We start from the raw sequence: 23,853 nt of genomic DNA on the forward strand, positions 1-23,853 counted from the left end.
ACTACAGCCAACCGATACTGCCATGGATTCTCACCGCACAAGGCACTACATGCCCGCAATGATCGAAACATCCGCACCTCTACTGTTGCATGCCTGTATGCCATCATCCACCACTGGACTGCCACTCCATACAGAGCCTTTGAGTTTCCCAGATACTCGTACCTCGCACCAGGGAGGGAGATGGAGCACAAACGGCTTGCTCACGTGTTCTGTCTTCGACCGTGTCCCTTAAGGCCGGATGTGACACGCTCAAATCATAGTACCGGCAGACTAGGACCGAGTGAGACAGGCCCTGTGGACATTGAAGTGATGCTGCCATGTGGTGTTGGAATCTAGCCTCAAGTTATACCTGTTACAAAGCGGGACCCGATTCTTCCCCAAGCAGGCTGTCTTGTGGTATGTTATGGTAGCGCCGCAGACGCTGTGGCAAACGTGACCACGAACTCATTAGTCCATGCGTATGACAGCGGAGACAAGCCTGCTGTGAATGTTGGCAATCACAAAGAGTAAGGTAGGCAGTACGTGGAGCGGCGACGATGTCATGTGCCACCGATCGATCATATCTTCACTGTAGCATCACGCCGACCTTTACTTTCACACCTTCCACTAGTTTTTGATCGTGCTACTGACCAACACCAGCAACAGCATACTCACAACTTCGAACACCTCACACTCACGACTTTCACAACGCTCGCAAAGGATACCATGGCAGTGACACGAACGACACACTGGTACGAAGTGTTCATACAACGTCATGAAGGCACTAGGAAACTGACCTTTACTCCCAGGATCGGCGTCCTCTTCCTCTTTGTCTCCTCAATCCTCCTCCTTCTCGTCACAATCTCCGCACCCATCATCAACCACATCGGCTTCCTCGACGTCCGCCTCGCCAACGGCACCAAGGACCATCACTCCATCATTTACTTCGGCACATTCGGCTACTGTACCTCCAACGCAGGGTAAGGACAAGCCATCGTTTGCATACCACCACATACTCACAATTTGCAGTCCCGGCGGCAATGGCGACATCTGCACGGGCCGCCACATAGGCTACGAACCCGCCTGGCTCACCTCCAAAATCGAAGGCGCCCAGCTCTCCTACCTCTCCGCCGGCACATCCGACTCCCTGACCCGCTGTCTAGTCCTCCACCCCGTGGCCTGTGGTGTTGCGTTCATAGCCTTTCTCGTCTCTCTCGGTGGCCACATGATCGGTGGACTAGCTGGTGCCGCAGTCGGTGGGTTGGCGTGGATCTTGACGCTTATTGCGATGGCGATTGATTTTACGATCTTCAAGATTGTGAAGCATAATGTCAACACGAATGATGAGATTGAGAGTGAGGCGAGTTGGGGAAGCGGGATTTGGATGGTTGTGACGGCTTTTGTGTTGCTTGGGTTGGGGGCGGGGATTGTGCTGTTGACGTGTTTTGGGGCGAGGAGGGAGAGGGCTAGGGGGAAGGAGAGGGTTGTGACGGCGAGTGGGAGGAGGAAGAGTCGATTTTGGAGGTAGAGAAGGATAAAGGTTTGATAGGAGTTCAAGTGGCGAGGGAATATCGATGCCATGGCAACATCGGCGGCATCGAGAGTCGCGATGGTGAGTTCTGAGCATGTCAGGTCGTCAGCCGCTGATGATACTCGGTGAGCCGAGCTAGCGAGAGGTGAGCCGAGCTTGTAGTGCAGACAGCCAGTAGCGTGCATGCTTCGAAAGCGAATCAACGGTGTCGATCGAGTAGTTCCCACCATGGAAGCATCATCCACTCTGGACCTCACTACAATACAATGTAGACTCACATGCCATCTCGTACACAGCCCACCATAGCACAATGCCAACCACCTTCCTCGCCCTCCCCACAGAACTCCAACTCTCCACCCTACGCCGCTGCAACTCACGCCACCTCTTCGTCTCCATCCGCCTCGTCTCCTCCCGCTTCCAACCCCTCGTTGACGACATCTTCCTCAACGAAGTGCTCCCCACCCTCCGCATCGATCTAAACGTATGGGACGAAGGGAATCACCAGAAATACCTCCCCTCAAAGAACGTGCAGCTGCAATACCACTTCTCCGGCGTGGACGAAAGTGATGCAGACGTGATAAGATGCGAGCTACGCGCGGTGTACCCGGAGGATAGGCGGGAGAGGGTGTTGAGGCAGTTGCGGCAGCCGAATGTTGTGAGGCATGCGATGCAGATGTCGTTGGCGGGGAGCTATGTTATTGCGATGAAGGATAATTCGTGGTTTGAGCATCCGGTTTGGAGGGCGAGGCCTAAGCAGGCTGGGATTGGTGATGTTTTGTTGCTGGATTGGAGGAAGTTGATGGTGAAGTACTTTAGGGCTGCGAAGGTGCTTGAAGATATCGCGAAAAACCGGTCAGAAGGGAAGTCGATTTTTCCGTTGTACTGAATGAAGCAGGAGGGTACGACATATTTCTCGCATTGTGTGCGAAGTGCAAGATTGCTACGGAGAGCGTGTTGTACATATGAAGCAAGACCTCAAGAGTGTGCATGAGAGCAAAGCGAATGCCACCTCAACACCCCTGTCTCAATTGCCGCGTACTCGTGTAGAGTATGCGGTGAGAAGAGAGAACAACGTACGACCAGGAAAGTACGCCTGGATCTGATTCCACGGCCGAAGGTCTTCATCAACCAGTCTCCGAAGTAGCTTGTGTTCATCCTCTGAGAATACTCTCTGCTTCTCGGCTGACGTCGTCGCAGACATTGCCGCCGCTTCTGACCTCTTTGTCCCGAAACCATCACTGGCCGGGTCAATGCTAGCCCTTCGCTTACCGCTTTGCAGAGGTGCTTGGGAATGGGGGGGGGGGGTCTTTGGTATGCCAGCTGGTCGTCTTCGCTTCTCGATACGATCAGGAGACTTCTTTGGGCGATCGAGGACGACGTAGGCAATTGGTCTACCTGGCGCCACTTTCGCTTCGAGTGGTGTGCCCTCGACTACATCTTGTTCAACAAAATACTGCCTTCGCCGCTGCAGGCCTGCTGACTGACAGCGTGTTGTACGTACTCTCATTGCTGTAGGACTGTCGGCTTCCGAGCCTTCATTCGTGTCCTCATCTGAACCTTCGCAAAGATTGACCACGTCCACCGCTCTTTTGACGGGAGTCATTGGGGTTACCTGTGCTGGTTCTTGGCCCCTGGTGCCTGTCACCATCCTGTGGGTACTACGGGACCGGGACATCGATGGAGATGTGAGATATTGGGCTTGCCTCTTCAGCACGATCCTCCGACTCCTGACGCCGCTCGGTGTGCGCTTAGCACTATCTGGCAGCCGCTTCAGAATCGCCGTGGTATCCCAGCCGTTACGCAGTGCTTCGAGCACGATGTCGTCTTCTTCCTTGGTCCATCTTCGTCCTTTCTGCCTGGCTGGGGAGCTTTGAGTGGCTTGAGTTTGTGGCACGTCCTGCTCACGACCTGCGGGGCTCTCAAGCTGGCAATCGGTTTCGAGCCGTGATCGTTCCAGGGCAATGCCAGGGCTGCTTGATGGACCTCCTGTATTACGAGCAAAGAACTCCTCCAAGTTTTCACCGCCTTCGCTTGTTGGCTTCGCCTGTGGGTTGCGACGTTGAGCACGCATGACCCTCTTGTCTGCCATTGCCTGCGTCAACCTAGCCTTGCCCTTGCCACTGCCAGCGCCGTTGTAGATAGAATCAGCCGTGTCAGATGACTGCGATCTCGCAGTGGTTCTGCCAGGCGGCGTTCGTGGCGCAGGAGAGCTCATGTACATAGATCTTGTTGTATCACCAAATCCAGAAAGCGGGGATGTGTTCGAAACGGTACTGTGATTTCGCTGAAGAAGCGCACGTTTGCGGTCACGGACTGCGCTTTCAGTGCGTGTGGTGCCATAAGGTAGGTGAGATACAATCTTCTTTGCATCCCAACCTTTGCGAATACCATCCAGGAGGACGCTGTCTTCCCCCTTGCTCCAACCCGATTTGGCAGGCCGCCTAGGTCGCGGAGATGATCGTGATACTTTGGTTGGAATTCCTTGCGATTGTGTCTGACGGCTCGCTACTCGAGCAGTTTCACCGCCGGCGGCGGCGGACGAACTGGTGCCGGTCGGCTGAACATGCTCTGCCTCTGTCTGCAGTGCTGTGCATGGACAGCCAGATCCTGCGCCTGGTTTACCGGCCGGGTGCCCTGCATTGTGGTAGACCTGGCAGACACGACATGCCACGACCGGGTCTCTTAGATCATCCTGAGTCGATCGCCACTCTGCAAATGCTTCCTTGAGTCCGGAGTACCCAAGCTGCTTACACTGCTCTATGAGTCGCACTATGCGTGGCTTGCCGCTGTTCGTTGTAGTGTTGGTCGTGATAACTCTGCCTCGAAAGTTCGGGTCAATGTCTCGTAGAATCTCATCAAGGCCAGCATCATGGAAGTGCTCCCATTCCTCCGTCTTCTTGTCGAAGCGCTCGATTGCAATGGTTACGCTGTCTCCTGCAGAGGTCGTCATCTTGCTGATGAAGTTAAATGTTGTCAACAAATGAAAGATGTCAGGAAAGTCAGGCACATAAGGCTTCCGGAAGCTGGCGAGCAGGGGGAAACGCTTCGCTGCGAGGCTGTGTGCGCATTGGTGTCCTCACGTCTTCCAATCCAGGTATCAAGCAAAGGGACGGTAAGTAGAAGACGATCTGCTTACCTATGTCGTGGCTGGAAGGTGCGTTTAGCGGTACCTTCCAGCTGGTAAACCTAGACTCTAGACCAACGCCCCTGTCACCTGCCTCTTGCCATGACAATCGATCAATGCTGTACAATTCATGTCATTCCGCTATGCTGCAATCATAATAGATACGCTAATGTCCAATACCTCCAGCAACCCAGTCGTTCCACGCTGGATCGCCAGGTTGTGGGAAGAAACCACCATTCGGCTGCTGCCCCGGCTGCGGTTGCGGAGGTTGCTGCTGTTGAGCCTGCTGGACTTGCTGGACTGGCTGTGGTGCATCGACACCATCTCTCCTTCTTTGCTCAGCAGCGCGCTGTTGCTGTTGTCTGTAATAGATCAACCATGCCAGTGCCATAACCAGTCCGCCGATGAGCAGAGTCTCCACAACTGCATCGTCATACTCTTCGCCATCACCCCAGTACTCGTCGCCACCAGGCATAGAATCATGTCCGTCCCAGTCATCTGCCTCGTAGTTTTCCGCGTAGTATGCCGCGTCCGCTTCTAGGAAGTCCTGTAGCCATTCGGCGAAGGTCCGGCTCTTGCGGTTGGTGGGCTCGTCTTCTATGCCATGGACGCCACCCCGCGTTACACCATTCCACCATGATCGCCATCGCAGCTTGAAGAGACTGAGCTTGACGGGTAGGTATGCTTCGCGATTGGTCTCGAGCGCTTGATCATAGAAGCGCTTGGCGAGATGGAAGTCCTGATCAATGCCTACGCCGTTCTCGTGCATCCATCCCAGGTTCCACATTGCTTGAGCAGATGCAAGTGTCTCCGCAGCTGATTGATAGCAAGCAGCAGCATTCTGTGGAGAGATGGCAGTGCCCAAACCGAAGAGATAGTAATCACCCATCTTGACTAATGAATCGATGTTCTGTTGTTTGGCAGAACGAGTCCAGTGCACAAGAGCCAGAGCTGCGTCGCCGATAGCGGTGGTAGCTGATTTTGACTTGGAAGACAACCAGAAAAGTGGCGACCAACGCGGCTGGGACTGATCAAGAAGCCAGGCTACATTAGCTTGGGCATTCTCGCTGCCTTGTTCGGCAGCCATGAGGTAGCCCATCAAAGCTTTCGACTCGTCGCCTTCGTCGTACGCGTCAACCGCCTCGTTCAATGATGACCAGACTGGCTCGGCCTTCTCGGCGACAATTTTGTAGTACACGGCTGCCGCACCGCAGGAACGGTCTCTTCCGATGGATTTGTTGTTCATCTCGGCCAGATAGTAGAATGCCTCGATATGATGATTTCTCGCAGCAAGCTCGAAGTACTTGGTCGCAGTGGCTGTGTCTCCCTGATCCAGGAACAGGCGACCAAGACTCGTTTGTGCGACGGCCAGGTCCTGATCGGCAGCAGCGGCGAAATAGTCTGCTGCTTTGACAACGTCCCGTGGTACACCATAGCCGTTCAGATGCATCAAGCCCAGGCTATATTGCGATAGTGCATCCCCGTTGCTGACTCCACGCTTGAACCAGACACGTGCTCTGTCGAAGCTCTGCTCCATGCCTTCGCCTCTCAAGAACATGCGCCCGAGGTAGCCTGCCGCCTTAGCTGCAAGCTTCTCAGTACCGTGCCCAACGTCTTTTCTCACTTTGCCGCCCTTCTCCCAATACTCTCGTGCCACGTACATGAAGTGCTCTTTCGCCATTCTCGGGTCGCGCTTCAAACCACGAGAGCCGTCGTAGTATAGCCGCGCAAGTCCAAACGTCGCCTTAAGATCGCCCTTTGAGTGCTGCAAGTGTAAGTACTCCAGGACGTCCTCAACATCTGCGTATGCATCGCTCGTGGGTCCTCCCTGCTTCGAGTTTGCTCCAGCAGATGCTACACTGGCTCCTTCGCCAAACACACCACCTGCCTCATCGGCGATTCTGTACGCATTTTTGACCAGGCTGTGACCTCCAGGCGGACCAGAGCGGTAGTATTCAACAGCCTTGTCGGCAACTTGCTTGTACCAATGCACTGCCTCATCGCAATTCTTCGGTGTGGCGACTCCTGCCAGGTTCCTGTACGCCAGTGTCATCTGCGACCGTGTATGCCCATGCTCCGCCGCGAATGTGTGGTATAACATGCTCTTTGCTTGATTCATGGGCACGGAAGGCGCGAGGCCAGTGGCGTACATGAAGCCAACCATGTATTGTGCTGTCCCATTTCCTGTGATATCCGCCAAATGCTTGTATCTCAAGAATGCCTGATCGTAGTCAACGGGGTGGCTATAGTTGCCGTAGAAGTTGAGATCGGCCAGAAGGTGGATCGCATCGACATCATCGTTGTTTGCCGCGTCTTCGAGGATCTTGACCGCTCGCGAGAGTGGCTGGCCGAGTTTTGGAGGCTGATCTGTCGTCTTCGAGGTCGTGAGGAGATGTGTCTGCTTGGGGGAGTTCATGAACAGAAGCACAAATGCTTCCTTTGCGTAGTAGGCGGCTGATGCTAGAACACCTTTCGGCTTCTTGAACCAACCCGTCCATGTCGACACCGCCGGTGGCTTGATCTTTCGCAGTATCACCGTCGCCTCCGACACTGCATTGCTCTGCGCTCGTTGTCCATCGTCATATGCATCATGCACTCTCTTTGACGTCTTGCCTGCTGTGTAGGCTGCCTCCGAAGGCTCGGGATGGTGCTGCAGTGGTCGCTGGTCTTCGACGGCATCGACGAAGTGCTCCTGTGCGAAGGCGAATGCGAGAAAGATGCACGCGACTATGCAAAATGCGTCAGCTGCAGGCGTTTGTGTCTCCAGACATTGATGACTTGCCGAAGAGGAAGGGCCAGATGGGTCGCTTCATGATGGCGTGTATTCAATGTGTAATGCAACGTGAACGCCTGTCTGCGGCGAGATATGGGGCATTATATCGCGGATACGAGTGTCATCGGCCACAGCAAACACAAAGCAAAGCAGTGTAGGTAATCTTACATGAGTCTTGTTGCCAGCTTTCAGTGACGCCCGTCTCGCGCAGTCGCGTGCTGCCGCTGAAACCGAGAAGGAGCCAGCTCCGCCAACCTTCAATGTTCCTCTCCGACGTCCAAGCTTCCTCCTTGCTCCTCTCAGACCACCACATCTTTCTTATCTCCTCAAGTCACGTCATGATCGAGACGTACATAGCACGACTAGGATCCCACTGTGTTACTGCTACAAGAAGCCAACCTGGAGCTGGTCAAAAACCTCACCATCAGCATCAACTGGCCCGTATCACCGCACTTTCTGAAAGTGACTCTGCATCTCGTGGATCAAAGAGCTGGCCTCTGGCACGGGGAAGCAGCCTATAACTTTCACAACTTCCGACTTATGTATCCGCAACCTCTGATTCTGAGGCTCGAGGACGAGGACGACCAGACCTCCTCGAGCGTGAGCCATTCCTTTGCGACGTACCGGCATGTTCCAACTCGCAGCGGTCTTTTACTGCCAAAGGCTGCGACATTAAGAGAGCAAGTGCTTGGACTGCTAGCATGGGAAGCTACGGCATACGCTATACCGGACCGCTGAACAGCGCTTCGCATCACCCACAATTCCATCCGTCCGCCTCCTCTTCTTCTGTCCGGTCGTGCTTCCCGCCAGCACCCAACTACGCAACCGGAACCAAACCTTGACAGCAAGTCCGTACTCAGCTCTTTGCCAGATCGCTCCCTGTTCTTATAACAGTGGCAGCTCGGTGTACCACGATCGCGAGGGCTTCCTGTCCTCCTCAGAACCGACCACTCTTTGTCGCCTTCTTCCACAACTGCCATTCGTTAATACCAAGCCTCACCAAGCCACACATCAAGACGTACCCCACCGCTCCCACTTGTCCACTCACTCCTGTCGGACTTTGCGAGGTTAGTTGCTACACATTCTCGACCACGAGATCGAGGTGCCTTACCCAGTAGGGCTGTGGTTTCGTTAGCAAATAAGTCATGCATGCTAGCTGTCGTTGAATGCCTACCCAATCTGACCACTCATGCCGGACGGACTTGACTCATGTCAGCTATCGTGTCGTTTTGTAGTTCGATTCAGACCGATTATTACCCAGTCGGGCTGCATATCATCATCGTGAAGCAATTCCCATTCATCCTTGCGGAACTCACCCAGTCTCGCCAACCCGTCCACTAATTCCAGGTGCTCCACTCTCGCCAGGTACACCGGAGGCGCCCTGTTGAATCTGATGTTAGACAGCGATAATGTGCTGCAGGTGAAGGACAATAAGCTTGCCTGTGGGCCACTGGGTCTGTGCACAAGTTAGTGAGAAACCGCGGCAGTAAAGTCACGGTGTACCATAACGAAGGAATTGACCGCGGTGCGAATGTCGTCTGTCGCAGCTCTCATGTTGGAACTGCGATGCATAAGGCATCTGCATACCGTGGTTCCAAAATATGTGTGCCTCAGGTGTCGAAGTTTCGAGACCACTGTCACATGCTTCGGGCCGGGGGAGTGAACGATCACATGAGAATCAATGACCATGAACACGACTGCACGTGACTCACCCTGCGATCCCCTGGATACCTTGAACTCCTTGAACTCCTTGACTTCCGGTGGCGCCAGGCAACCCCTACTCATCTTAGCACTGTCTCCAGTGCTGTTTGGTGTCTTAGTCACAAACCGTTGGCCTAGTCTACAGTCAGCAAATCAAAACTGCAACGATATGACCTCGACATACCCAGTGCTGCCTTCGATTCCTTGAATCGCCTGGATTCCTTGGATTCCTTGACTTCCCGTGGCGCCAGGCAAACCCTACTTATCTCAGCATCGTCTTCGAGGCTACTTTGCATATAAACCACAAACCTGGCACATACACACGACCCAGGCATGCTATTATTTGCAGCGTTCGGTACCGTGGCCATGTGCACGCAGAACCTGGACCGCGTAGTCGGAGTCTTCGTGGGTGTATGTTAATTGCCAGCTCAGTGATATCGAACTGAAGAGTGCGAGAGCATCTGTATGCAAGGTGATGAGGACGTCGCGAAGATACGCGTACATGTAGTGAGAAGGACAGAGGAGACGCGATGTTCAGCAAGAACGCGATGCGGGATCTGCGGCCCGCGTCGGCCGCTAGCATGAACCTTAGATCTGCTGCCGCCAAAAGTTTCGCAGCAGAGGATGTTGCGATGCACCAAATATGATGCGGTAGCACAACTCTCCACGACAATGGCTGCTGAAGTGAAGGCTGTCGAGCAGATACGGCCGCCACCAGGCCCAGCACCCGCAACAGCAGATCAGGCGTACTGGAAGACATTCAAGAACCAGCTGCTCGTCCCATCGCCTCACAATGCCGGCGTTACTTCCATCACAGTCCCGGACCTCAACGCAGACGGCACCCACGCAGATGCCTTCGCGGTTACCAGCGGCGGTAGGATCCAGACATACAGTGTCAAGACGCGGAAACTGGTCAAGACGATCAGCCGATTCGGAGTTGACGACACAGCACGATCCGGCGTGCTACGAAGAGATGGCCAGATCATCCTCGGTGGAGGAGACAGCGGCATTATCCAGGCATTCCAAGCGGGGTCACGGTCAATCTTACGGCAATGGCGAGGCGAGCATGCGCACAAGCAGGCAGTCCACAACGTCAGGTGGAACCCAACCACAAACACCAGCCTCATGAGCTGTAGCGACGATACTACTGTGCGAATATGGGATATCACAGAGGAGGAGGCGACGTGGACTGGAGTCGGACACCAGGACTACGTGCGCAGCGGAAGCTATCTGCCAGGCTACCAGGGAGGCAACATGATTGTTAGTGGAAGCTACGATCAGACTGTGCGATTATGGGACACAAGGAGCGGCAACAGTCCAGCCTTGACGTTCAAGTTCAGAAATCAGATTGAGAGTCTTCTGGCTCTGAGCAGCACTAGCCTGGCAGCGGCGTCAGGCAACGAGGTCTCCATCGTCAACCTGATTGCTGGAAAAGCCGAGCATGTCATTCGATCTCACCAAAAGACTGTCATGGCGCTCTCGTGGGCGCAGAACGGCATGCGTGTGCTCACTGGAGGACTTGACGGACACGTGAAGGTGCACAATACTGCAAGCTGGGAAGTTGTTGCCGGCTTCAAGTACCCTGCGCCGGTGCTAAGTCTGGCCGTCGTGCCTGCGCCTGCTACCTCTTCCGGCGAGCGAGAAGACCGACATCTCGCAGTCGGTCTTCAGACGGGACTGTTGTCCCTACGAACACGGTTGGCTGGCTCCGAGAAGGTCAAGGCGCGCGAGAAAGAGAAGACGATGCAGGCTATGATTGAGGGTACTGCTGATGAGTACGAACGCAAGCAGAAAAAGAAGGACATGCGACAAGGTATACGCGCACGAGATCGGGGCAAAGACTTTCGCGGCGAAGGTGCCGACATCGTCATAACCGGCAACGAAAGACCCAAACAGAACAAGCTCAAGCCCTGGCAGAAGAGTTTGCGGGCGGGAGAATATGCGAAAGCACTCGACCAGGTCATCCCTCCCAACGACTTCCAGCAGTTCAACAAAAACGATCTTCTCACACTGTTGACGGCACTCCGGCATCGAAGTGCGCTGCGAACAGCGCTCGCCGGTCGATCCGAGGAGCGTCTTATTCCCATCTTGACTATTTCGAAAAGATACATCTCTTGGCCTCAGCACCTGAATCTGCTGTACGATGTTGTACTTCAGCTGCTGGACCTGTACAGTCATAAGATGGACGACTGGCAGAATGATGACGGCGACGGAAAGGAAGTGAACAAGCTGATAAAGAGACTCAGAAATCAAGTGCGAATAGCTTGTGATTGGGCAGATATGGCGCAGCGAACACTTGGCATGGTTGACATGCTGGAGTCTGGATGAAGTTGCCGTGAGGACCAAATCAAGACAAACCATGCAGCTGTGAGAGAGCAAGCAGAGATGTCCAAAGTCGGTGCGCCGGCACAGCCCTGCCTCAATATGGTCGATCGCCCAGAAGAATACCCTCGAGAGCTTAGTCCTCACACGGAGGCCGCGCACAGCTCTGATGCGAGCCAGCCGCCCAGCCACTGTTGAGATGGTCACCATCACCTGGCAGAACGCCGCAGAATAGTGTCAATACCTCGTCTATGGGTTTCTATCTAGTCGCAGTAAGGAAGTGGCACTGGGAAGTGAGGGGAACGAACGCTATTAATCATGCGCATATGCACTGTCGCATTGGGAAATGCTCTGTGAAAGAGATGGATAATAGAGCCGCAACACAGCGACATTACGAGCCATTTACACTATTCGTGGCAACCGTCGTCCACGCTCTCGGCGACTTCAAACCAAGCTTCTCTGCAGTTCCCTCGGTCTTCCCAGCTTGCTCATTCACCTTCTCAATCTCAAAGCCCGCAATCGCCTTATAAGCCAAACCAATACCTTGCAGCTCGTGCTGCGGGATAACATCGTTGATATGCTTGAAACCATTAGGTGCCCTCTCATAAGCCACTTGCATGACGTGATCCGGTCCATTCCCACGATTCGCCATAACAATCTTCGCAGTGGTCGGCAGCCGTTCGTCCTGGTACTCCTTCAGCGCCTGCGGAATGCTGGCCAAGTCCTTGCAGTCCCAAAGACATCTTGTCAGACAAGCCGCATCCAAGATTGCCTGCGAAGCTCCATTGCTCCCACTGTCACGGATCAGGTCAGCACACATCATTCCAATTCCTCGTCGACAGGTGGCACTCACATCGGATACATCGGATGCGCAGCATCGCCCAAAAGCGTCAATCGCCCAAAACTCCATCTCTCCACAGGCGTCCTGTCACACATCGGATACTCATAGACCCTCTCCGTCTTCTCTATCAAATCCGGTACATTCAAGAACCCAAACGTCCACTCCCTAAATTTCGGCGCAAACTTCTCCTTAGGCACGGTGTTCAACCAGTCCGCCTTCTCAGGTGGTGTCGTGTCCGGATCGTCCTCATCCCGGACGCGAAGTTCCGCAATCCAGTTTACAAGGGATTTGGATCGATCGGAATATTTCATGATGGGATAGGCGATGAATTTTTGATTTGCGTGCCCGGACCAGATCATGCTAGCGCTGGTGAGGAAAGCTTCGCGCTCGAGGCAGCCGCGCCAGAGGATGCGACCGGAGAAATTTGGAGGGCCTTCGGAGAGGTAGAGGTGGCGCCGGACTGTGCTGTTTATGCCGTCTGCGGCGATGACGAGGTCGGATGTGAACGTTGGTGTTGAGGATGGCGCGCCGGATTTCTTTTGTGCGAAGGTCAGGGTGACGGGGGAGGACGTGGGTTCGTCTTGTTCGAAGGAGTCGAGGCTGTGGTTGAGGTGTACACGTTCCACTCCTAGTCTTTCTCTAACGGCTTCCAGTAGGAGCATTTGCAGGTTTCCCCGGTGGATGCTGAACTGTGGCACTTTATAGCCGGCATATTGTCCTCTTGGCTCGCTGATGATTGGGTTGCCGAAGCGATCGTAGTAGTTCAACTCCTGCGTTTCGACACCAGTGCTCTCCAGCGCCGGTAGCAGTCCCAGATTCCGTAGGATGAGAACAGCAGAGGGCTGGACGTTTATACCAACGCCAAGAGACGTCAGCTGGCTCGCGGCTTGGAACAGGTGAATGTCCTTGAACCCATTGGCGTGCAGTTGCAGAGCCGTGACTAAGCCGCCTAGTCCTGCGCCTATGATTGCTATGCGAGGGTTGATTGGCGAGGAAGGGTCAAATATTGGCGAGAATTGATGGGCAATTCATTAGCAGTACCTTGGAAGACTTTATATCGCCAGCTATATATGCATGCTGCTCATTCGTACCTCATGGGACCAGGATCCTCATCTGCCAGCTCACACAGACTCTCCCAAGCCCAATTGCGCATCTGTGTAGCATCTCCAGGCACAAACTTCTGATCGCTGTAATACGCCAGTGAATCAGGGCCAGACTGATGAAAGTGCAACCCCATATGCTCGCAGCTACATCGTCGGTGCATGAAGAACATCAGAGTTCTCTGCAGGACACGATTGGTAAACTCTTCAAAGCCTCTTCTGAAGATAACTTCGTTGTAGCCGAGACTTCTGAAGCGTTGCAGAAACGCGTTGTAGATCTCCATCTGAAGCCACTTCAAGAGGATCTCGATGGTCGTAGGACATTCGTGCAACAGGCGGATGCGGCTGAGCAATTCTTCTTGATAAGCATCGAGCTCGACACAGTCGTCTATTCGTCGTTGCAATTCGTCGCTTTCGTTTCTGCTTCGTTGCAACATGTAGTTCCAGACGCCCTCGAAAACAGTCGCGTTGATCTGGAATGTCCAGAAAGCCTTGACAGGGTGCTTCGAGTCCAAGTCCTTACACGAACGCTCAAAACGTTCCCAAGGCGTCGATGTCTCATCGTTCTGCGATGCCGCTTCGTTGATGCTCCTGGGGAACGTCAGCAGACGAAAGGCTTCCACTAGAGGGCATGATCGCCCGTCATCATACATACCTCCTTGTTGGTAAGTCCATGTTCAGTTGTTGAGCACAAGAGGGACACCGGGGAATTCTGTCGAACGGCGCATACGGCGACATTGCTTCGGCACGATAGCAGTGCGATAGTAGACACGACTGGTCCACGGTTTGATCGCAACAGGGCATCGTGACAATCTTTCGATGCCCGCTCTCGAATGGTCGCTCGCAGATATGACACTCCTTATCCTTCTTGAATGGGTTACGGGACGCTGGATAGGCAGACTTGAGCCAATTCTCCAGTGCCGGCAGTCGTTGTAGTCTCCAACAGCGGATAAATCTGGCGAGCATGGATTTCGCATCTTGTACTAGAAACTCTTTGGCTCCAGCATGCTGCTCGCCCAAGTTGTAAGTTTGCGTAGCGTACCTACAAACATAAACCCGTCAGCTATACTCAAAACGTACGTGGCAGAGTGGCCACGCATTGCACCTCTCGTTTCTCACCTGTACAAATTGAACTGAATATGGGCAGCGGCTCGATGATCTTGCATGGCTGCTCAGAACTTTGTGTTAGCTGGGGACATTCCATACTCAAGGACCAAATTCATGCGACTTACCTATGAGGCGCACGATATCCAGGTACCATAGCTGCGGAGCTTGAGACGGATCGCCGTGCCTGGTGTAGAAATAATAGTATGGAATCTCGTAATCTTCCACATTACTCTCATCCCAGTCGTCCTCGTAGAAGAATGTCGACTTGGTAACCTCTTTCACCCTATGGTCAAGAACAAACTTGGTCTTCCTGCGTACGCGCAGACGTGGCCGGGTATCTGCTCGTCCTGGTCCCTTGCCTTCCTCCTCATCGTAGTACAAAACAACTTTCAGCTCCGTGGTGCCCAGATACCGCGTGCAGTTCTGCACATCTCCGAACAGATTTCCGTCCCGCTTTGGCTCTGTGGCCTGAGGGATGACTGTGTACAAGGAACTGAAAGCACTCGCTTCGGCGGTCTCACGTCTTGTATTTTGGCAGACAGATTCGCTACGAAGCAGTGGTGTCGGCTAATATCGACTGGCTGCATCAGCTGGCTCGTGCAGCATCCGGATCTCACGATCATCACCCAGTAGGTCGAGTGCAGGGTATATGATGTCCACGGTGTGGTGAGCTTTGAAGGTAGACGGTGCTGCTTCTTTCAGATCCCGGTCCACCTGATTCAAGACGGATGCTCCATCGTATATCGACTCGACAGGAATGCCACCGAAGCCCTCCATCCCAATCTTGTGTGGCGTGGCGTCAGGTAGTCCCGTGAGCCCTAGATTGACGAGGATGTGCCTTGACAGGCGCTTCTCATTTCCTGCCAGTTGAGTCTGTATCGAGTTCCAGGCTTGCTTTCTTTCGGTATCGTCCGGGGCGACCGCATCGTAGTCGGTGTAATCTGTCGCTGTGGTATGAGTTGAAGCGGCGGAAGTCGATGGGGTACGAGACGACATGATGCGTAACCCGGGCAATTAGCTTGCAGCGAGGTATGCGCTCGTTTGGGTTTCTGGCTCCAGAAGCCCCGACATGGAGGCATTTCGACCAGAACACAGGGGTACCTTCGCCGTGAAAGTACAAAGATCGCTGCGTCGAGTTTCGTCCATAGGTCGCCGGAATAGGAACAAAGCAGAGCCTTCTGGACTGCTATATTTCGATCGAACTTGTTCTGTACCACTCCATGCAGCAGACGTGGTCATTGGAGATGTCGCAGGTGGTACATTGCAGCAAAATTGCCGCAAGTTTACCCATTCGCGCAGTGAAAGCCACCGGAACGGCAAAGCAGCTTCACTGAGGCTCGAAGTGGATGTTGGAGTACAGTAGCGTCCGATAATCGCCAGTGCGATGGCAGGCCCTAGTGTCGTCCATCGAGACCTGTAGGTAAGATTGATAGGTCAACGCTTCAGCGAGCACACGGCCTGGTGATGCGACAGACATGCATGATATCGGGCGATCATGCTGTGATCTCAGACTATGGTTAAGCAGCGCTCTCGCTCACGATGTGACTTTGTGACCCTGGTTGCTGTTTTGAAGCGTACATCGGACGTGCAGCTGAGCACTCTAAGTTGTATTGGCGCTCGCTCGACCTGATGTTGCCACGAGCTACTTCCAATGTAGGCTGAGGAGGCTCGATACTGTCGAGCCGTTGGTAGAACCGAATTCATTCTGTCAATCGCTTGATGAGTGGGTCGTCGATACTACAGGTGATCAGCACAGCCACGATAGCATTGAATGCTGCATGTCCTATGCAGCGCTGGGACATTCATGTTCAAGGCGTGTGGGCAAGGAAGTGTATCATACTACCAAGCAATGTGCAATGTTCGAGGAGCAAGAAGAAGGAGTGAAGGAGTCGGCGGGTAATTAGGTACCTATGTACTAGGTAGTGTCCCGACTCCAAGCACAGATTGACTCTGCGCTAGTCGACAGGAACTTTCCCGATTGGCCAGACACCCCCGGTCTTGCTTGCTGCCGACGGGAGTCACGGGACCCTTGCCTGGCTCCTGCGCTGTTGCTGGCGAGAGAAGCTCGATCAAACATCACGACAACATGAAGCTGGAAATGTCGTGCCCATAATGTCTTCTTGCTGACGATGGACTGCCCGTCTGCTTCCATGTCCATGTCGCTGTCGTCTCCCCGACGGCGTCGCCCTTTCGAGGATCCGCATTCCGTCATGGTGCGCACCGGCTCCAATGATTCTTCCAAGTCGTCCGACGATATACTTGTGGCTGGTCCATCGCACACGCCGTCGCAACGCAACAAACAGGCCATTCCTCCCCATGTCATCCAGTCGTCGCACTCGAGGCGCTCCTCGGCCAAACTCACTACCGCTCGAGTGGTGTATGATCGATTCACCATCAGCTTCGGCCCTGCCATTGCCAGAGAACGATTTCGGGGAATTGTGCGCACAAGACCGAAACCCCTTTCTCGAGCGTCGGACTCGTCGTCGTCTTCCGATGTCAAGACAGAAGACGATGAGCTATCCGGCGGTCCCAATCATCGCGGAACGTATTCGAAAGAGTACACCCTGCTGCACCCCAACATCACATGGGTGCATCGCGGTCAAGGCCGCTATCTGCCAGCGTCTGCGATCGCCACCGACAACACTTCTTCGAGCGCAAGACCAACAAGGTATGTCATTTGAAGTCTATCTCGTTTCCAAAGCCTATGCTAAGTATTGCAGACAAACAACAGAGCGCACCAATGGCTCCGTTGCAACAAGCGAGCAGACTATGGAGAGCATGACCCAGGCTCTCTACGATCATTTCAGTGACTGGAGGAAACAGCGAAACCCGGAAGCTTCCGATAGATGGAGTCCACAGCTGAAGGGGCAATACAAGCTGTACCTCGAAATGATCAAGACGACGCCAAGACAGCAATGGTTAAAGGCCATCGAGACCATCGCGGACCAAGATCACAGGGAGATTGTCCGACAATGGAATCGCGCCATGGATCGACAATTCCCAACAAACGGCAAGATCGAACGCCAGCACAGTGAAGACGGTTCTCCGCGAAATCATCTGTCCCGTCAAGCCAAGACTTTTTGGCCTAGCCTCGAGCATCGACGGAGCTCCCGACTAACGGATGCCCCGAACAACGGATCCTACAACGAGGACGACGACTACGGTGCTGGAGATACGGACGGCTCGCATAGCCCAGACAAGACCTATCGAAAGGATCATGTGGATGCGCATCCGAATGAGCTTTTCCATCATGCTGGCAATGGCTGGTGGAAGAGAGGTCCAAGGCCGAATGACTCGGAGAAGACCTCAGATCGAAGAGACTCGAGTGCTTCTCATGCGATCAAGTATAGCAGCAGTGAAGCTTCCCGTGAGTCTGACGGCGGCGCGACCATCCACAAAGAAGAGCTGTACAAATACCCTGGCATGACTTTCCATCACAAAGGTAACAGATGGTACAAACCAGGCATCGGCCCTAGCGGAGTCACTGGATGTATCACAGTATCTGCAGATGGTCAGATCATTGGTCCGAAGCGTAGACGAAGTGACTTCACCGTGGACTCGAACGAGATGTCTATCGACGCCCCACCACCTCTTTCTACGCCGGACCTAGGTCACACCGTCAACAAAGCATACGCAGATTTGCACCCTGAAGTCGAGTGGGTTCATCGAGGCGGTGGAAGATACAAACGGAAAGCCAGTCTCATCGACACTGGCACCGTTGCCCCCGCCGGGTCATCCGACAGGCGTTCGAGTCGAGCTGAGAACAGTTTTAGCAATCACTACGCCGCATCTCGCGCAAGTGACGAGCTTCGTCGGTCGAGCAATCGCCGCCGCAACTCGAAACTCGAGTCACTCGATGATGAGCCAGGTGAGCTGTTCGACAAAGCCTACGTGGATGCGCACCCCGACGAGAAGTTCTATCATCGTGGTCAAGGTCGCTACGCTCGTGGTGATCGACCAAAAGCTATGGGCGGCCCGAGTCTAGATCACTCTCACTCAGAAGAGAAGTTTGACAAGGCATACGTCGATGCGCACCCGAACGAAACCTTCCACCACCGCGGACAAGGCAGGTGGGCCCGGGGATTGCCGCCACCACATTCAAACAGTAAGACTGCCGTTCGCGGCCCTGGAGCTCTCGAGATGTACAAACGTGAGAAGTCCCCACAAGACGGTCCCAAGCCGCCACCATTGACTGCGCTACTCAAGAAGCAAGAAGGCCCAGACCTGTGGCGTAATCTCAACTGGCAATACAGAGGAGGCGGGAAGTGGTGTCAGGTGTCCAAAGAGGAGGCGCATAGACTCACCACCAAATCTCGCAAACCTCGAGTCTCGAGTGGCCGTAGTCGTGGTGACGAAGCAGACATGCAGCTTCGTGGCGAAGCGTTCGCAGTGGATGGCTCATCAACAGCTGCTGCCAAGCGTTCTGCCGGCCTTCTCGCGAAGCCTCCCAAGATCATCAGGAAGCGGTCTCAGCAAAGCATGGCACAGTTACCTTCCAATTCGCACTCGACCGCCCCAACGCCACGTCCCGCTCTACTGCCACCCGAGGACGACCGTGTAGACCAGGAAGACTTGCCATCCCTCTACAAAGATGCGTGGTCGGATGCTGAATCGGAGGACCTTGATGATGCGGCTAAAATACTACGCAGCGAGTTCGACCCGATGATTGGCCCGGAGCCGTTCGTGAGGGCATTGACGAAGCACGATCCTGCCGTGCGCTCGCTTGACACTCTGAAGCAGCTTGCTGCGAATGCGCAACAAGCGCTGATGCAGCTACAAGACGAGTACCTAGCACTGGATGAGATCGTGGCCCGTCACCCCATGAATGGCAAGAAAGAGCGCAAGGCTGTCAAGGGTGGCCGACAGCCGCTCGAGTATACGGTCTGGGAAGACAAGAAAGAAGCAATCCTCTACGACTATACCTTCGACCCACGAAAGACTGGGTATCAGAACCCAGACGCCCAAAGAATCATTCGTGATGAGGAAGGCCGCGAACTTCGTCGTCGCCGCAACCGCTATGGGCACGACCCCCACGAAACAGCAGTGAACTATGGCGACGGCGAGATGACTGCCAAGCGAGCTGTGAAGCCAGTCTCCCGTTTCGATGGCGTCGTAATCCCCCCACCACGAAAGCGTTCTCGCCTTATGACCACCGCCGACGACAACATCACCAAAACCATGGACGACTCCCCCAGTGCCACCCCAAACCGCGCAGCAAGCCCCATCCCAGGCTTCACCGAAGCCGAAATGGCCGCCATCAACGACCCCAAGCGCGGTCGCTGGAGGGGCCACGTCCCCAAAGTCATGCACCAAGCCATGCACCACCGCCTCCGCGAGCTTCGAGCGGAAAGTGTCGGCTCCCAGCGCAGCGAAAGCGGCACCAGCACCGGCTCACCGAACCAAACCGGTGCTCGCAAGGGACGTCCACCAGGTAGCAAGAATCTCAAGCCGAGAAAGGACATCGGGATCAAGAAAGGTCCACGCAAGAAACTCGCGACAAGCCAGGCGACTCCGACCAGTAGTGTTGAGCCGGAGATGATGCAGGATGGTTCGGTGCCGGCGATTGTGGAGAATCCGCCTGATGATGTGCCGGCTGCTGCTGCTGCGGATGAACCGATGGCGATTGACGCTGCTGCGAGTCAGGCGATGTCGTTGAATGTGTAAGATGTGGTGAAGGGTCTGGCGAGGAGGGCGGCGGACGGGCAAGGTGAAATATAGGCGTCTTCATGACCCTTGAAACAATTCTTGATCACTGGGACAGCGACATAATAGCTTGACTACGACTTGAGATGACGAGGCGTAGAAGCGCGATGCGCACATCTTCGCCATCGTATGTAAAGAGTCTAGACCACCCAAAGCATGTTATGAAGGTTTCTGTTGCCTTTATTCTCCAGCATTGCGGCGACTGCTTCTTGTGTCTTCCGCCTTTCGGAAACTCATCGCATGTGCTCATGTTCCGTAATGTAGAATGAAACTGTTGGTATCACAGAGATAGAGTGGAGCACAGAGACAAGAATCGTCTCTACATCCACAGACTACGAAATCCCACCATTAACTCAACAATACGCCTTCTGTATCTGTCAATGGCGCAATTGGTCTTCCGAACGCCGGTGATGCATCGCAGGTCTAACCCGAACAACCAAACTCTCACAAAGCTCTCGGGAGCGGCCCTCATTACTCCCTGCCCATGAAACTCAAACCCAAAACATCGTGAACGCATCATCAATCATGCTCATCCAAGGGGCCACTACTGGACCGGAAGCTGTTGTCGCAGACCGCTCTCGCCTGGCTTCTTGTTGCCACGACGACCTAGCAATGTGGCGTTATCAAGACTGAGCTCGAATGCTCCAGCCTTGTTCCGTACTTGCTTCTTGGCTGCAGCAGCAACTTCAGGAGAGTGCTGGCCATAACCACGAGCCTGCGAGGATCGTGGTGCCGCTGCCTGGCGAGCTTGTGCGGCGGCGGAAAGGCTGGTATTACGCATTTGCCTCTCCACGCCACCGACATCAGCAGCGCCAGACTTGGGTACTTTGGCAGGTGGATTTTGTGCAGAAGCGCCGTACGACACCGACACGCCCTCATCGTCATCATCGTCCATATCCTCGTCAAGCGCGTTCAAAGAGGTCATAGGGTTGCCTCCTCGGTAGCCCTGCTTGAAGTTCTTTCGGCGTTTCGTCTCTTCTTCCTGTCTGTGCACTGAGTAGCCAACATCAAAAACCTCGCGAAGGTTGACAGCACCAGGAGATCTGAAGTCCATCCGTCGTCCTGCGCCAGGTGTGTCGTCGAGGTAAGCAAAGTCAGGTTTCATAGGTGAGCCACCCGATCCAGCCGACATGTTTCCTTGTCGAACGTGTAGAGGAGTAGCAAGAGGCGGTGCATCAGCGGCTGCGTTGGTAGGCTCATCAGATTGCCGGATCCAAGGGTGAGCAAGGAATTGCTTGATATCGTATCGCTTGTCCGGGTCGACAGTCAAAAGGTGCGAAACGAGGTCCTGTGCCGATTTCGAGATGTCGTCCCACCATGGCGACAAGAACGTGTACTGTCCGCGCGCGACCTTCTCGGTAAGCACTTGAATGCTCTCGTCGTAGAATGGAGGGAAACCACAAAGCAGTGTGTAAAATACACAGCCAAGTGCCCACATGTCGACACTCTTGGAGTAACGTTCGTCCTTGACAATCTCAGGTGCAGTGTAACCGACTGTACCACACGGAGTCATCGTCTGGCTGTCCCAGATGACCTTGGAGAGACCAAAATCTGCAATCTTGATGGTACCAATCCCGCCTGCACCTTGCCCTTTAACGAACTCGCCCTCATCAGCTTTATCTTCATCTTCGGGACCCTTCGGCTTGGGGTTCTTGGTGGGATTGAATGGAATGGGGTAGAACAGTAAGTTCTCGGGTTTGATGTCACTGCACCATGTTAGTGCCACTTCTGGCTTGCCACGCTGCTTGCACTCACCGATGTACCACACCTGCTTCCTCGTGCAGATACTCTAATGCTTCGGCGACCTGAGTGATGACGTGCCTGGACAGGTCTTCGCTAAAGTATGTCAAGCGAACGATCTGATGGAAAAGTTCTCCTCCGGGACATAGCTCGAGGACGATGTAGTAGTATTGTCGCGATTCGGAGAAGTCGATAAGCTTGACGATATTCGGGTGATCGAGCTGTCGCATTATTTGGACTTCTTTGAGGATGTTGGCTCTCTGTGTTAGATGACGTCAGTTTATGCCCACCATGACTGTGCAAAGCGAAGTAAAGCAAGGAAACTGTGTGATGAACGGAGAGTACTGCGCACCTCCACGCCTTTTGGCGCTTTCTTTTCGTAGTCCGGATGCAGAACGCCCTAGCAGGCACACGTGTTGGCAAGTTTCATCAAAGAAGGACGGGGAAAAGATTTTCGGACGAGTAAGGGGGAACACCACGAGCATGTTGGCATACCTGTGTGGAGTTCATTTCGAACTTGCGGACGACCTTTATGGCGACCTGGTCGTAGACGTGTTGTGAATCCTTGGCTCGGTAGACGTTGCTGAAGGCGCCGTCGCCCATCTTCTCGACGAGTTGCCATCGTTCTAGGCCTGGGTACCGGGGAAGCTTGCCTTTGCTCTCACGCTCTTCGGCCACGATACGCTCCAGCACTGAGGCATCGTAGTCTTTTTGCTTTTGGTCTCGGTTGTCTCGTTTCTGTTTGTCGTCAACGGCCTGGGCGGCGGCATGGCCGGCTTTGGCAGCGACGTGTCGGTTGCCTTCGGGGACGGCTGCAACGGAGTAGTCTTGATGAGGCGCTGCGGCTTGTAACGGTTTGTGCTCGTAGACATTCGGATCGCTCATGCCGTACTGCTGGTGTTGCTGTTGCGCGGCGTTGCCATTGTTGAAGCGCTGTTGCTGTGCGTAGACATTCGACACGTGGGTGGTGGCCTGATCTTGGGGTGATCGTGCATCTCTCGCTTGCTTGCCGTGCCGGATGAAGTTCTTGAGGTTCTGTATTGTTGACATGGTCAGAGTGTGTGTGTGCCCAATTCGGCGCGAAAGCCAAGTGGGATGTGGTGGTTGGCGTGATAAGGGCAGGAGACGACGTCGGTGTGTTGATGGTAGCAGATGCAATCAACAACAGTACAACAAGGTATGTCGGGTGATGTGAAACCAAGAATGCAGGTGTGTTGGTGACTGGGAAGGCGATGTTGTTGTTCGGCTAAGGTATGATGCGTGCGAAGTGATGTGACGGAGCACGATGACGTCCCCGGCCTGGTCCAAGCGCAGTGAAGAAAGAGTGCCTTTTCTCGCAGGAGTCGAACACGCTCAGATGGAGCGAATTATGTCATATCGTGGAATGCATACACACCTCGAATCTGCCCATCATGGCTTTGCGTCCAAAGGTGAGCTAGGAGGTACGAGCGCGATGATCAGTGGAGTGCCGTCTTCACAATCCTGCCACGCGACAGGGATGACTTCGGGTCTGCCTTGGAAGTTGGGCCTTGTGTGCTCCGCGCTGAGTTGGGAAGTGATACAAACATCGACAGTATGTGTGGCAGGAAGTTGTCGTACAGTATCTTCTCAGCGCCACGAAACATATTTCACGGTACAAGACGGAACGAACGTACGCCTTCCTGCTGACTCTACGGCCTCCGCCAGGCCACATGTGCCGAGCCATTCAGCACAGTGCATGTAATGATGCGTGACTCTGATGCACCACCACGACAAGGCATGCGAGGCTCCACGGAGTCGCGCGAAAAGCAAATCACAACACGAAAGCAGCGCGCACCCAAGACGATCGACAATCCTGACCTTCAACTTGACGGTTGAAACGCGTCCTGTCTTGCAAAATCAAGGACTAGGCGACATCGGTCCCGCCTGTTCCAATGCGCCCCACTTGAGGAT

The 23,853-nt window shown here is 54.2% G+C and overlaps 10 protein-coding genes across 10 annotated transcripts; 4 read left to right on the top strand and 6 right to left on the bottom strand.

The window, feature by feature from the left end:
- Nucleotides 1–487: 487 nt before the first annotated feature.
- Nucleotides 488–1,507, top strand: CLAFUR5_12104 (uncharacterized protein; the record flags this gene model as incomplete). The annotated part of the gene is made up of 4 exons (XM_047911252.1): nt 488–511; nt 640–731; nt 789–959; nt 1,009–1,507. The coding sequence occupies 4 exons, from the start codon at nt 488–490 to the stop codon at nt 1,505–1,507; spliced, it is 786 nt and encodes a 261-aa protein (XP_047767553.1).
- A 313-nt stretch (nt 1,508–1,820) lies between these two features.
- On the top strand, nt 1,821–2,396 carry CLAFUR5_20188 (uncharacterized protein; the record flags this gene model as incomplete). Its single annotated transcript, XM_059463025.1, has 1 exon — nt 1,821–2,396. One exon carries the CDS (start codon nt 1,821–1,823, stop codon nt 2,394–2,396), a length of 576 nt encoding a protein of 191 aa, XP_059319132.1.
- Nucleotides 2,397–2,534: 138 nt separating this feature from the next.
- Nucleotides 2,535–4,460, bottom strand: CLAFUR5_12105 (uncharacterized protein; the record flags this gene model as incomplete). The annotated part of the gene is made up of 1 exon (XM_047911253.1): nt 2,535–4,460. One exon carries the CDS (start codon nt 4,458–4,460, stop codon nt 2,535–2,537), a length of 1,926 nt encoding a protein of 641 aa, XP_047767116.1.
- A 340-nt stretch (nt 4,461–4,800) lies between these two features.
- On the bottom strand, nt 4,801–7,447 carry CLAFUR5_12106 (uncharacterized protein; the record flags this gene model as incomplete). The annotated part of the gene is made up of 2 exons (XM_047911254.1): nt 4,801–7,361; nt 7,417–7,447. The coding sequence occupies 2 exons, from the start codon at nt 7,445–7,447 to the stop codon at nt 4,801–4,803; spliced, it is 2,592 nt and encodes an 863-aa protein (XP_047767554.1).
- A 1,067-nt stretch (nt 7,448–8,514) lies between these two features.
- Nucleotides 8,515–9,476, bottom strand: CLAFUR5_12107 (uncharacterized protein; the record flags this gene model as incomplete). The annotated part of the gene is made up of 6 exons (XM_047911255.1): nt 8,515–8,527; nt 8,582–8,608; nt 8,724–8,788; nt 8,995–9,242; nt 9,293–9,366; nt 9,418–9,476. The coding sequence occupies 6 exons, from the start codon at nt 9,474–9,476 to the stop codon at nt 8,515–8,517; spliced, it is 486 nt and encodes a 161-aa protein (XP_047767117.1).
- A 304-nt stretch (nt 9,477–9,780) lies between these two features.
- CLAFUR5_12108 (U3 small nucleolar RNA-associated protein 15) lies at nt 9,781–11,436 on the top strand (the record flags this gene model as incomplete). Its single annotated transcript, XM_047911256.1, has 1 exon — nt 9,781–11,436. One exon carries the CDS (start codon nt 9,781–9,783, stop codon nt 11,434–11,436), a length of 1,656 nt encoding a protein of 551 aa, XP_047767558.1.
- A 385-nt stretch (nt 11,437–11,821) lies between these two features.
- Nucleotides 11,822–12,933, bottom strand: CLAFUR5_12109 (5-methylphenazine-1-carboxylate 1-monooxygenase; the record flags this gene model as incomplete). Its single annotated transcript, XM_047911257.1, has 2 exons — nt 11,822–12,224; nt 12,284–12,933. The coding sequence occupies 2 exons, from the start codon at nt 12,931–12,933 to the stop codon at nt 11,822–11,824; spliced, it is 1,053 nt and encodes a 350-aa protein (XP_047767119.1).
- A 1,421-nt stretch (nt 12,934–14,354) lies between these two features.
- Nucleotides 14,355–15,474, bottom strand: CLAFUR5_12110 (uncharacterized protein; the record flags this gene model as incomplete). Its single annotated transcript, XM_047911258.1, has 3 exons — nt 14,355–14,413; nt 14,604–14,957; nt 15,096–15,474. 3 exons carry the CDS (start codon nt 15,472–15,474, stop codon nt 14,355–14,357), a joined length of 792 nt encoding a protein of 263 aa, XP_047767086.1.
- A 1,133-nt stretch (nt 15,475–16,607) lies between these two features.
- Nucleotides 16,608–20,142, top strand: CLAFUR5_12111 (uncharacterized protein; the record flags this gene model as incomplete). The annotated part of the gene is made up of 2 exons (XM_047911259.1): nt 16,608–17,146; nt 17,199–20,142. 2 exons carry the CDS (start codon nt 16,608–16,610, stop codon nt 20,140–20,142), a joined length of 3,483 nt encoding a protein of 1,160 aa, XP_047767112.1.
- Nucleotides 20,143–20,725: 583 nt separating this feature from the next.
- Nucleotides 20,726–22,971, bottom strand: CLAFUR5_12112 (Serine/threonine-protein kinase srk1; the record flags this gene model as incomplete). Its single annotated transcript, XM_047911260.1, has 4 exons — nt 20,726–21,887; nt 21,937–22,181; nt 22,274–22,321; nt 22,417–22,971. 4 exons carry the CDS (start codon nt 22,969–22,971, stop codon nt 20,726–20,728), a joined length of 2,010 nt encoding a protein of 669 aa, XP_047767051.1.
- Between the last annotated feature and the right edge of the window lie 882 nt (nt 22,972–23,853).

The sequence above is a fragment of the Fulvia fulva genome, chromosome 10 (assembly GCF_020509005.1).
Source record: "Fulvia fulva chromosome 10, complete sequence".
NCBI lineage: Eukaryota > Fungi > Ascomycota > Dothideomycetes > Mycosphaerellales > Mycosphaerellaceae > Fulvia > Fulvia fulva.